At 40.4% G+C, this 13859-nt stretch overlaps 1 protein-coding gene across 5 annotated transcripts in view; it reads right to left on the reverse strand.

Annotated features, from left to right (window-relative positions):
• SEMA5A (semaphorin 5A) overlaps positions 1 to 13859 on the reverse strand; it is a 534007-nt gene that overhangs the window by 26290 nt on the left and 493858 nt on the right. For all 5 annotated transcript variants that reach the window (XM_065905244.1, XM_065905242.1, XM_065905243.1 and 2 more), the window contains one exon: positions 256 to 481. In XM_065905244.1, coding sequence (XP_065761316.1) covers positions 256 to 481 — 226 coding nt within the window. The remainder of the gene's footprint in view (positions 1 to 255; positions 482 to 13859) is intronic.

The following is a 13859-nucleotide window of genomic DNA, read 5'->3' on the forward strand; positions in this document are numbered from 1 at the left end:
TGGTGCCATTTTGAGGGATGGAGTCAGGGAACCACCCCAACATGTAACTGAATATTTATAGTAAGGGTCTTCCCCACCAGTTTGCTATAAAGCCAGTTCTGATATAGAGAGATCATCGTTATAAACATGGCTAAGCCGTAACGAACAGGAAAAATTCCCCCCGCCCCCACCGCCCCAGCTATTCTGTGAACTTGGAGCTGAGACGGAATGCCTGGCCCTGGAAGCAGGTCAGTCCCTACGGAGTTGCTGACTCACCGTCGGTGGAGCAGCCACTGGTCCCATCACTAGAGCAGTACCGCATCTCAATTCTCTGTCTTCCCACCTCCAGCAAGTTTGGATCAGGCAGGCGGGCTTTGCAGGTGTACCGAAATCGCTGCTCGTAGTGACCCCCATTGTCAGAGATGTTGACGGGTGTCCAGGGAGTCCAGGGCGTGGTCTTTTTCAGCTCAGGGCACGGGTTGGTGTTACAAGGCTGGTACTCCTGGGAGAGAAAATGCATGACATGTGCTTATCATACTGCAGAAGCAGTGTCTGGTGCATCCTTCCCGGGGTGAAAAAACGCATGACGTGTGCTTGTCATGGGCAGAAGCAGAGCCTGGTGCCTCGTTCCTGGGGTGAAAGACAGCATTCTTTCAAACTTCAGGTCCTGACACCCACCAGCCACTGTACAAGGTTAAAAGCACAGTTTTTGGTCAAATTAGGCATTTAAGAGGAAGTTAGGGTTCAAGTTAACTGCAAAGGAGTATGCAGTTTCTGCATCAACAATGAGAATGAGACAATAAGTGTGATTGTATGTGAATAAAACTGGTGCATGTAATTACATTTATTGAATGTGAATAAAGATGGTGAAAGGGCTTCCCAGGCAGGGCTCATTATAGAGAACTTGCCTGCCAATGCATGAGACATAAGAGGTGTGCGTTCGATCCCTGGGTCAGGAAGATCCTCTGCAGAAGGAAACAGCAACCCACTCCAGTCTTCTTGCCTGGAGAATGCCATGGACAGAGAGGTCTGGCAGGCTACAGTCCACGGGGTCGCACTGGGTCAGACAGGGCTGAGGCGACTGAGCATGCAACAAAAAGGTGATCCCCCGAATGGTCTTCCTTTCACTTAATAATGCCTGAAAATGCTGTTTATTCTGATAGGGTTAGCTGTTTTTTTTTCTCTAAGATTATAGTTATTTAAAATGATGGAACCAATATTTGTTTTTAGGATGATAATGTGTTTGATTTGAGATTTACGAATAGCTTAAGCTCTGGATCAGATTCAGAGTGTTAGGAAGGGAGCTGTCCAGTTGATAACACAACGGGTGATAACTTTTAGTCTATAAGGAATTTCCGCAAGATAACGCGATGGTTTTTCTCAGTCTCAGCGCCCTTTCCTCACTGCCGGGTGCCTCCCCAACAAGCAAAGGTGGGAGGATCCAGGCAAGTGGGCCATGCAGTTGTGGGTGATGCACTTTAGGACCATACACCTGGGTCTAACTACTTGACAAGGATTTTAAGCAGTGTCTCCAGAAACAAGACCAAACCTAAGGGGTGCAGAGTTTGACCTTGGATCCCAGGTCCTCCTTTTGACAGCAAAGGATGCTTCATTAGAGGGAAAACCCACAAAACGTAATACAAACAATGATGGCCATACTTCTAAAACAATTTTATTAATGTTAAATATACATATCAAATAAGAGTTAAGAGTTTTCTAACATTTATTATGAGAAACAGTAAGTTTTTCATAATAAATCATAGATCATGGCATCCAGTCCCATCATGTCATAGCAAATAGATAGGGAAACAATGGAAACAGTGACAAATTTAATTTTCTTAGGCTCCAAAATCACTGCAGATGGTGACTGCAGCCATGAAATTAAAAGACATTTGATCCTTGGAAGAAAAGCTATGACCAACCTAGACAGTGTATTAAAAAGCAAAGACATTACTTTGCCAACAAAGATCCATCTAGTCAAAGCTGTGGTTTTTCCAGTAGTCATATGTGGATGTGAGAGTTGAACTATAAAGAAAGCTGAGCGCTGAAGAATTGATGCTTTTAAACTGTGGTGTTGGAGAAGACTCTTCAGAGTCCCTTGGACTGCAAGGAGATCCAACTAGTCCATCCTAAAGGAAATCAGTCCTGAATATTTACTGGAAGGACTGATGCTGAAGTTGAATTTCCAATACTTTGTGAAGAGCTGACTCATTGGAAAAGACCCTGATGTGGGAAAGATTGAAGGCAGAAGGAGAAGGGGATGATAGAGGATGATAGGGTTGGATGGCATCACTGACTCAATGGATATGAGTTTGAGCAAGCTCTGGGAGATAGTAAAGAACAGTAAAGAACAGGGAGGCCTGGCGTGCTGCAGTCCATGGGGTCACAAAAAGTCAGACACAACTTAGCGACTGAAGAACAACAAAAATTCTGTCCTTCCACCCCCCGCCCCCGCCCCGTCTCTTTCAGTTGAATATCTAGATATTTATCCCTTAGAGCTAACAATGAGAATTTTCCAGTAACAGGCATCATCTATTAACTGTGTACCATAGGAAAAGGATTTCAATTTTTATTCTTTGCCCTCACTCTGCATTGGAGAAGAAAATGGCAACCCACTCTAGTACTCTCCCCTGGAAAATCCCGTGGATGCAAGAGGAGCCTGGTAGGCTACAGTCCATGGCGTCTCAAAGACTCAGACATGACTGAGCGCCTTCAGTTTCTTTCTTTCTCACTCTGTGTCCCCAGCATTGACACAGCGTCCCAACATCCTGTCATCTTAATGCAGTCATGCTGCACTTTTGGTTAGATCAAAACCCAGTGTTTGCACTCACTGCTAGATGACCACTATCCATAGGTGACCGCCATGGAAAACTGATTAATGTCTCTCTTGTGTCCAGTTCTTTCCCGGCCCGAGTCAAGGGCTCTCCTGTTTTGTGGGGATGGTTTTCTAGTCTCTGTGAACTTGTCATGCATTTGTACCCCCTCCTCATCAGATATTTGGACACAGTAAGAACCGCATTGTCTGGTGTATGCTTTGAAAATAAAGTATTGGTAATACTGGATAAATGAATTCTGGTAGGAGAGAAGGTAGCCACGTGCATCCACACCAGAAGCCTTAATTGGAGGCCTATTTAAATATTTGTTTTGCCACAATTCTAATTATTTAATAGCTTTCTCTACTCAGGGTCCCTTTTAAAAATTTTTTTACAAGGAACCATAATCAAAGGTTCTTCATCTTTGGGACTTCATAGGCTTTTAACAGAAAATATGCAATCACTGCTTTCCTACTTTAATATTGCATCCCTTCCCCATCCCACGTGGATGACCCCCATCTCCACAGCAACACACACTGGCAGAGAGGTGATTTCATTTCCTTTGTTTATAGGATCTTTTATTATGGCATCTTTCAGATGCTGCTTTTTAAATGAAAGAAAAAAAAAAAGCCCTAATGGGTGCCATAAACCTAATCGTGTGAAGCACTAGACAGAACACACGTGCGCTTTTTTCACTTGAAATGGAGACCACGTGATAGGAATGCCTTCGACCTTGTGTCTCCGACCATCCAGGCTCATGGTGTGGAACACTGCCAGCCCCAGACTGAAATTCCACGCGCGTTCCCTTCCTCACTCTGTGCCAGCCTGGCTGGGCAAGCGCCCAGGGGCTCCTTGCCAAAATGGACTTAAAGCACATGCTGCTTATGGACCCGTGCTCTTAGCATTATAACATGGTTGGTATCACCTGCAAATGAGTAAGATCCCATGTCTCAAGGAAAAAAACGTAAAAAGTCCAATAATTCTGAGTTTCCTTGCACCAGAAATCTTACCTCTTCTATGGAGTTGAAGTTTTCTTTTTGAAGCAGATGAGTAGAGAACACATTTTAAAACCGGAGTTTGCCTCCGTGTATTGCTAACAGGCTCAGCAGGGAGTGGGGGGTGAAATCGTCCCAGAGGTGGGCACAACTCAAAGGTGAAGAAGAACAGTTCAGAGCCATTAGACCTAAACCTCTGAAAACAAACTCTGTCTCCTTGTGTCCCATTAACTCATCACTGTTCAAAATCCAACAGGAGTTTCAGGACTTCTTTTTTCAACTGCTTTTTAAGATTTGATGATGATGCATTCATTTAAAATATCAATTTTATTAAATCCTCAGAAATGGTATGATTGCCCTATTTTATATTAATAACCAAAATTATAAAGTGACTCAATTCAATGGTGAGTAGTTGTATGGCTTCACTGAGCCTGTGAGCTCCAATTTTCTGAGGAATTGATGCTATAAGTGAAATAGAGAGACCGTGACAATCCAAGCAAGTCCAAATTTGAATGGGCCTGGAACAGCATTACATTTAATGTTAGAGAAAGAATTTGTTTTAAAAGTGATTTCAGGGAACTAATTGTTATTACCTGCCACATAGGGTTCTTAATATTCTCGTGGAAAAACTAAGATAATAATTGCGACTAAATCAATCTCACCGCTGCTATATATCCAGAGGAATTAAAGTCAGGATCTCATAGAGATACCTACACTCCCGTGTTCACTGCAGCATTATTCACATTAGCCAAGATATGGAAATGTAGGTGTTTAATAACAAATTAATGGATAAAGAAGATGTCACACACACACACATGAATATTATTCAGTCATGAGAAAGAAGGAAATCCTCCCATTTGAATAACTTGATTGGACCTTGAGGGCATTATGCTAAGTGAAATAAGACAGGTAGAGAAAGACATTCTGTATGATCTCACTTATATGTGGAATCTAAAAATGACAAACACAATGTAGAGTGGAAGTTAACCAGGGAACTTCCTGGTTGGGGGAAATGGGGACATACTGGTCAAAGGGTACAAACTTCCAGTTATAAGATTAACACGTTTGGGGATCTAACATTATAGCTTAGTGATTATAGCTAATAATACTGTATCAGGCACTTGAATGATGCTATAGAGTAGACCTTCAGTGCTCTCAGCGTAGCAAAGAAAATAGTGATTACATGGCAGGATGGAGGTGCAGACTAACTAATGCTATGCTGGTCATTATTTTGCAATTTATAAATGTATCAAATCAACACACTGTGCACTTTAAATATATACACATACACCTCACACAAAGTTATGTGTCAGTTAAGTCTCAATAAAGCTGGATAAAATAAAAATAAAGACAAAAAGAACAAAGGGAAAAGCCGCATGATTACTACAGCACTTTTCAGCAGTTCTTCCAGCATGTTGCCCATGTTCTCTCTGTCCCAGGCAACAGAAACACAACAACCAGGCATTTAAAGTTTGATCCAGAAACCTGGGAGGTACTTCCTGTTCTCCCTCACCTCTAGGCCAAGTCCTACATATATATACAGACACACACACATATATAGCCTCTCGGGTTCATTCTCTCTTAATCCTCTTTTTTTCTAATTTAGACCATGTTACCTCAGGCCTGTCTCATGGAATTAAAGCATGTATTTCACTGACATTTAATTGTGTATTTATAATTCAGCCTCCATTAACAGACTGAAAACTTGTCAAGACCAAGAACTTTGTCATATTTATTTTATACTATCAATCTTAAGGCCAACAATATTATTTTTGGTGAATGGACAAATCATACTGATCAATTCACAAGTAAGTCCGTTCTGGTGGAATTTGCATAAATTTGGGAAAAAATGAGATGGTCAAGTGGGGCGCTCTATTTTGTTATTAACTTTTCCACTGAGAAAATGAAGATATCTTATATTCCACAGGTTGAAAGTAAAATAGAGAGATGGTGACAGTCTAAGAAAAAAATCTGATACCATATGTTTGGCACAAAATAAAATTACCTTTAAAGTGATTTCATCAATAGCTGAATATATAAATATATTCTCATCATGGAACACTCATGCTTTCTATATGCATTTATCAAGTTTTCTTTCAGCAACTTAGCAAGTCACACGCGGAAATAGAAAGCCCTTCTGCAGAAGAGAAACAAGAAAGGAATGAGCTTGTGCTTTCAAAGGTCCAGAGCACCAAAGCACGTGCACAGAAGCATACCTGTGACCCCAGGAGCTTGTGGAAACAGAGCCAGGAGTGACAGGGAACCCTGGAAATTAGTTTAGAGGTCCCAGCAAGGAAGAGAAGAAAAGGGAGACAGTTCAGTCAAAATTTTAATGCTGCAGAAAGACGTCTGTGTCCAACCAAGATGAGGTAACAGAAATGGGATTAACTCTTTCACCAAAAATAACTTAAAATACATAAAACAACAGGTCTTAAGACATTGGACATCAAGCAAAGAAGAATACTGACTGCCAAGTTTGGGAAACACGAAGTGAGTCCCACAGCTGACCAAGCCTACAACCCTGAGAAGGTTTCCAGGTGGTGGTGGAGGAAGGAAAAACCCAGGCCAGGCACAGGCCAGTGATTAGGGAGACAGAGCTGGAAACTGGAGGAAGCGAAAGACGCTGGAGTTCTCCGAAGGAGAGGGCTACAAGGCAAGAAAATCCCAGTAATGCACAGCTTCTATGCACAGCTTCTGCTCAAGTATTTAGAATAGTGGCAACCCATGAACATGTATGAAGAAACCACACATTGCTGGGGAAAGACCCATCTGAAAAGATGAGAGAGAGCAGTACTTGTCGCTGACATGAGGTTGGGAATAGGGCTTGGTCCTAAGAGCCAGACTGAAAAACTCCTTAACTCTCCTAGCATCACTTAGGGTACCAAGAAGGGTCTTATCTCCACACTGCGGAAAAAATCACCCCAGAATGAACTCTGCTCTGATCTCAACTAACAAAGCTTACAAGCAAAATCCAAAAAGATGAAACTAATTTCATATAACTTGAACTTGTCCCAAAGGAGAGCTCTAGCATATTTGGGGGATTCAGTATTATCCAATGAACAAGGAAAAGGTCACAATATCTTACATCTAATCTAAAACTACCAGATATGCAAGGAAGCTTCTGAAAAAATAAAAAAAAGCAAATAACAGAACCTATTATGAGAAGGAACGTAAGTCAACTGAAATTGGCACAGAAATGACATCCATGACAGAATTTGTGGTTGATATTTAAAACTGTTATTATAACTGTATTGCATATGTTCTAGGAGCTAGAAGAAACTAAGATATTAAGTAGAAACATGGAAGATATACAGAAGAGATATAAAGTCAACTGTATACAACATCAACTCTAATTAGATATAAAAACCAGATAAAGACATTAGAGGGAAAGAAATTTACATGTGAATGTTCCCCATTAACTGAGATACAGACGTGCTTAACAGGCTTTAGTAAACAAAATCCCCAAGTAGACACAAAGGCTAGTATTTCATAGGTAGGGATTATGTCAGGGGTGTAAGGTTGCACCAACATTTAAAATTGGAGCAATGTAATTCACCATATCAGCAGTCTAAAAATTAAATCGAAGCTGTGGGAAGCTGTTGTCTCGCACAGGGAGCTCAGGTGTGCGCTCTGTGCTGACCTAGAGGGGTGGGATAGGAGGTGGAAGGGAGGTCCCAGTGGGAGCAGACACACGTATACATATAGCTAATTCACACTGTTGGACAGCAGAAGCTAACACAACATTGCGAGTCAACTGCACTCTAACGAAAAAAAGCAAATCTATATGAACATCACAGAAATATCTTTTGATCCAAAAATCCATTCCTAACAGAAACTATCAATCAACTGGGAATAGAAATAAATTTCCTAAATCTGACGAAGGACATTTATTTTAAAACATATAAGCAAGAGCTTAAAGGTTAAAGCCTGCATGCTTAAGAATATAAGATATATATAAATAATAATTTTGTTCCTATGTACTATCAAAGATAATGAAATACTTAGAAATGAGTCTCAAAATATGTGCATGACTTACACAATTAAAAGAAACTGAAATCTTCTAAATGATCTATAGAATCAAAGCAATTTTAGTCACAATTCCAGAGGTCTTTTAAAAATATAAATTTGACAAGTTAATTCTAAAATTCATATAGAGATACAGAGTTTCTAGGACAGCAAACACATTCTGAAAAAAAAAGGACATCATTGGAGGAGTTACACAATCTGACTTCAGGATTCATTATAAAACTACAATAATGAATTCATTAAGATTGAAAGATTGAGCAAAGGAACAAAATGAAAAGCCCAGAAATAGATCCACAAACATAGGATCTACTGATTCTTTGAAAAGGTACAAAGACAATTTAGTGGAGAAAGTAGTCTTTTCAACAAATGGCGCTGGAACAATTAGATATCCAAATGCAAATATATGAACTTTGATTAATATCTATCTCTACCTGTGATAATAAACTTAAATGAATCATTGAGCAATATCTAAAACCATAAAACTTCTAGAAGAAAACCTAGGAGAATATTTTCAGGACCTTAGGTAAAGCAAAGATTTCCTAGATACTATGCCAAAAGCATCGCTCAAAAAAGAAGTAAAAATAAGTTGTATGAATCAAATCAGAAAACTCTGCTCTTGAGAGACACTTACTGTTAAGAGAATGAAAGACTAGTTACACACCGGAGAAAATATCTTCACATCAGATACCTGATAAGAAGACTCATACCCACCGCAAATTTAAAAAATTAAAATTCAACAACAAAAAACATGGAGAATGCACACATGTATGTGCATGTCTTAGTCCCTTTGCAGATCACCTGAAACACAGATGGCAAAAAGCATATGTAGGGATACTCAGCATCGTTTTTTAGAAACAAACAAGCAAATTAAACCCACAAGAAACCACCACATATCCTTCAGAAGGGTTAGCATGTAACCAACAGGAGAAACCCCGAACCTGACAATCTCAAATGCTGGTGAGCCTGCAGAGCAACAGGAACGCTCTCTCCCTCACACCCTGCTGGTAGGAATGCAAAATGACACAGTTGATTTCAGAGCTTTTTGACACTTGGCTAAAAATGTAAACATATACTTACTGCATAACCTAGACTTTTCCCTGCTAGATACTTACCCAAGAGAAAAGGAAGGACACAAATATTTGGACATGAATGCTCACAACAGCTTCATTTGAATTAGCCAAAAAAAAAAAAAGGAAACAATGCATATATCCACCAGCAGGTAGATATCTTAGCAAATCATCTTATATTCAAATGAGACTACTCAATAATGAAAAAAATGAACTGCTATTATGTTCAACATAGAAGAATCTGTAAAGAACTGTGTTGAGTGAAAGAAGCTTCTAAAAAATGAGTGATGAAGTATGATGCTGTTCACATAAAATCATGAAACATGGAGCTAATGTAGAACCAAAAAGCCGAGCAGTTATCTGGGATTAGAGAGGGCAGGGATGTGTATGAGGGAGGGTCACACAAGGAAACAAGGAACCTTTGGAGTTGATGAACACAGTTATCCTCTTGCATTGATGGTTGCATGGATGTACATATTTGTTAATTTATTACATGTTAAGCATGTGCAGTATATTGTATAACAATTACACCCAATGAAAATGTTAAATCATATGCTCACAGAAAATGTCTTCTTAAAGAATGATGGTCAGTTTGCTAATTTAGAAATGATATCCAAAACAGTAGTTTGCACATACCTGCACACAAACTAAATTTACAGTTCTTTTATGGCAGGCATTCATGTTGGAATATTTGCATCTGGATGCAAACTACTAAGAATTTGTAGATAAGTGTTTCATAAATACAAAATGTGCATCATCAAGCCCAATTTTACCTGTCATCACTTATGCCTGAAAAACATTATTTTCTATCATACAATCAGCCAGGGTAGCAACGGCTTGTTACAGCCACTATGTACACATGAATGAACTGCACTCTTTTACAGTCTTATTTCTCTTACAATCAGTTTCCTTAGCTGCAGTGCATTCCATGCTGATGGGGGTCTTTGAACACGAAGGAGTTATTATCTTCCTTGGGGTCTGGAGAAGTTTGTGTGCCGCAGGGTTGGTCGGAGGAGAACTGAGCCCAAAGGCCACTTTCTAACTTCCGTGTGTGCTCACGCTCAGTCGTGTCTGACTCTTTGCAGCCCCATGGACTGTGGCCCGCCAGGCTCCTCTGTCCATGGAATTTCCCAGGCAAGAATACTGGCGTGGGTTGCCATTTCCTTCTCCAGGGGATCTTCCTGATTCAGGGATTCAGGGTTCGAACCCACGTCTCCTGCATCTCCTGCATTGGCAGGCAGTTTCTTTACCACCAGCGCCACCTGGGATGCCCACCTTTTAACTTACTGCTAGGATAATCTTACGATAGGACAATCCTCTGCAAATCCTAGAACATGTCTTGATCCGTTCAGGGTGCTATAACAAAATGCCACAGACTGGGTGGTTTGTAAACCACAGGAATTTATTTCCCACCATTCTGGAAGCTAGAAGTCCAAGACCAGGGTGCCTTTCTGCATGGCCAGGTGAGGGTCCTATTCTGAGTTACAGATATCCCTGTGTATCCTCGCATGGTGAAAGAGGCCAGCTAACTCTTTGGGGCCTCTTTCATACGGACACAAATCCCACTCATGGGGGCTCCAACCGCATAGTCTAATCATGCCCTGAAGGCTCCATCTCCTAACATCATCATCTTTAGCATTAGGTCTTCAATACATGGACTGGGGGTGGGGGAGGGCAGAGGCAGAGCACCAGCATTCAGCCAATAGCGGAACACATCCAAAAATGCCAAGTGAGAGGCCATACAAGATGATCTCAAAGCACTTAACAAACACATTTTGGAAATCCACCGTCTTGCTTTTGATTTAGCCTACTGACCCAAAATAAATACTCAGTACATACACTTGAGGGCTTCCCAGGTGGCTCAGTGGTGTCCACCTGCCAATGCAGGAGAGGCAGGAGATTCAGATTTGATCCCTGGGTTGGGAGGTCCCCTGGAGAAGGAAATAGAAACCCACCCCAGTATTCTTGCCTGGGAAATCCCATGGACAGAGGAGCTGGGAGGGCTACAGTCCATAGCACTGCAAAAGAGTGGGACACGACTTGCCAGCTAAACAACAACACACATTTGAATCTGGTTCATAGAAAGGAAAAGACATGATATTGAACACGACTGAGTGAACAGCAGCAACGTGACAGCTGGTCTGAAGAGAGGATGATGATTTAGAGACTTTGAAGAATATTCCTGATTCATTTCCATTACTATTATCAGTCATTAATGGCCCCCTGACATAACATAGAAATGTTCTTCCAATGTAAAAGCAATATGGGAACAAAAAGAGTGACTATTTTAAAGTATAAAACTCCTTGATAGAGCCACTATGGAGAAGAGTTTGGAGGTCCCTTAAAAAACTAAAGATAGAACTACCATATGACCAGCAAGCGGCAAATCATAATGAAAATAGACAACATGGGTGCCCCAATGTTCATTGCCAGGACATGTTTTTCTATTTACAGTTTATTATAGTAAAATTATTTACAATAGCCAGGACATGTAAGCAACATAGATGTCCACTGACAGATAAATAGGTAAAGAAGATGTGGTATATATACAAAATGGAAAACTGCTCAGCCATAAAAAGAGATGAAATTAGGTCCTTTGTAGTTGTGACTGGACCTAGAGACTGCCATACAGAGTGAAGTAAGTCAGAAAGGGGGAAAAAAAAACCCAAAAGTGTATTATTAATGCATAGTATATATTATGCATTAATATATAAAAGTATATATTAATGCATAGATGTGGAATCTAGAAAAATGGTACTCGTGAACCTATTTACAGGGCAGGAATAGAGATGAAGAGGCAGAGAATGGACTTGTAGGCACAGAGGAGAAGGGGAGGGCTGGAAGAACTGGAAGAGCAGGTTCAACATATAGACACTTCACACATGTGTAAAGTAGATCGCTAGTGAGAACCTGCTCTGTCGCACAAGGACCTCAGCTTGGTACTCACTGATGACAGAGAGGCGTGGGATGGTGAGGGGAGGGAGGCATGAGAGGAAGGGGATATATGGATGCCTGCAGCTGATTTACTTTGTTGTATAGCAGAAACTAGCACGACACTGCAAAGCAATTATACTCCATTAAAAAAGTATCATTAAAATGTTAAAAAAAAAATCCCCACCCCAGAGGAGGGAGGTGGGAAGGGGGTTGAGGATGGGGGACACGAGTACACCTGTGGCTGATTCGCGTCGATGTATGGTGAAAGCCACTACAATATTGGAATGTAATTAGCCTCCAATTAAAATAAATAAATAAATTTTAAAAAGATCCCGCTGATCTATTGCAACAACTGCCTGCATTTCACCAGACCTCCTCTGAGCAGCCACACTCCCCTCTTACGCCACGTTCATAAGTCTTTACTGATCATTTGTTTACCTAGGGGTCCCCCATGCCTGCAAGCTTTTTGAGGGTAAAACCTGGGGTTGAAGCAGCTTCCTCCCATTTGAGTGAAGCACTGGCAGTACCGCTGGCTCCAAAGAGGGAACACATTGAGATAAACATCTCAGGGGCTTTCAAATGGGTGCATTTACTTTCAGCAAGCAGTCAACCTGCATGCTTCCAGGTGCAGAAAAGCAGCGAAATATTCCTGTGCGTTTGCACCAAAAAAGAGATGTGAGTGCCTGTGTGTTTTGTTAGATTATATACGTGTATATATCTATAAAAAGGTAGCTGGCTTTCTTCCTCACACATAATTTTAGGCATTCCTTTTTATAACACTGTAGAAAGCCCAAGAAAATAAGAAAATCAGTGCTGTTGCTGGAAATCTTTTTTATTATGAAGGCTGTGATTTGTGGTCCACTATAAACTTACATCTCAAATGAGAAGATCCATTTATTTGCTTTATTCTTTCACTATCAAGCCCTTAAATTCTTAGTCTCTGAGAGTGAACATCAAGAATTCAGACATCTCTCTTTTTTTTGGCGAATGCTTTGCAATGAGAGGAGAAACTACTTTTAGTTAGGAGTGAAAGCCTGTCATTAGGAAAAATGTTTCCTTCTCAGATGAATGATGGGAATGGGTGACCTTGAGCAAAATTTCCCACCCATTACTGCCATTCCTCCATTTTAAAAGGAAAAAAAAATGCTTCACTGTAATATAGTTGCTTTAGAATATTTGTACATATTTTAAGAGTTCTTAGAGGAATTTTGGAAGAACCAGAGTAAATAACACAAACCAAAATGAGGCTCTGTTATTTAAGTTTATGGTGAACTCATGGGGCCTTGCTTTTACAGTAATGCATGATGGTAGTTGCCCTGGATTCTTTTAAGTAAGAAAAGCAAATCATCTGCTTTCTTACTAGAATATGACCGTGTGTGTGTGTGTGTGAATCTCATCATACATATACAATAGAAAAACATGATTAAAGGAAAGAAATCGCCCCTATAAACATAAGATATGGATGTTACAGATATATTCATAGAGTCACAGTTGTGTGCACTGAAGTGGCTCCACTTCTTGGCAAGAAAATGCAGAAAAAACAAAAAATGGAGTAAGGGGATGGTTATGTCATGAAAGTGAAAGTTGCTTAGTCGTGTCTGACTCTCTACGAGCCCATGTACTATACCGTCCACGGAATTCTTCAGGCAAGAATACTGGACTGGGTAGCCTTTTCCTTCTCCAAGGGATCTTCTCAAACCCAGGGATCGAACCCAGGTCTCCTGCATTGCAGGCAAATTCTTTACCAACTGAGCTATCAGGGAAGCCCGTAAGTCATGAAGACACAGGTTAAAACCATACTCATGGTTTGGGTAAACCCTAGTTTAAAACAATAAGTGTATTGTATTAATATTAAAAGCTGTTACTTAGCAGCCTAGGCAACCGTTAGTATTTTACCAACATGTGGTTATTATTCTTGTTGTAAGTAAACACTATATATATATATATATATATATATATATATACACACACACACATATAAATCCCTAAAACAAATTGTTCTGAGCTTTTGAAAAATGTACTAAAAGTAAATGGGAGTCAGATGC

This window comes from Muntiacus reevesi, chromosome 14, assembly GCF_963930625.1.
Source record: "Muntiacus reevesi chromosome 14, mMunRee1.1, whole genome shotgun sequence".
Lineage (NCBI taxonomy): Eukaryota > Metazoa > Chordata > Mammalia > Artiodactyla > Cervidae > Muntiacus > Muntiacus reevesi.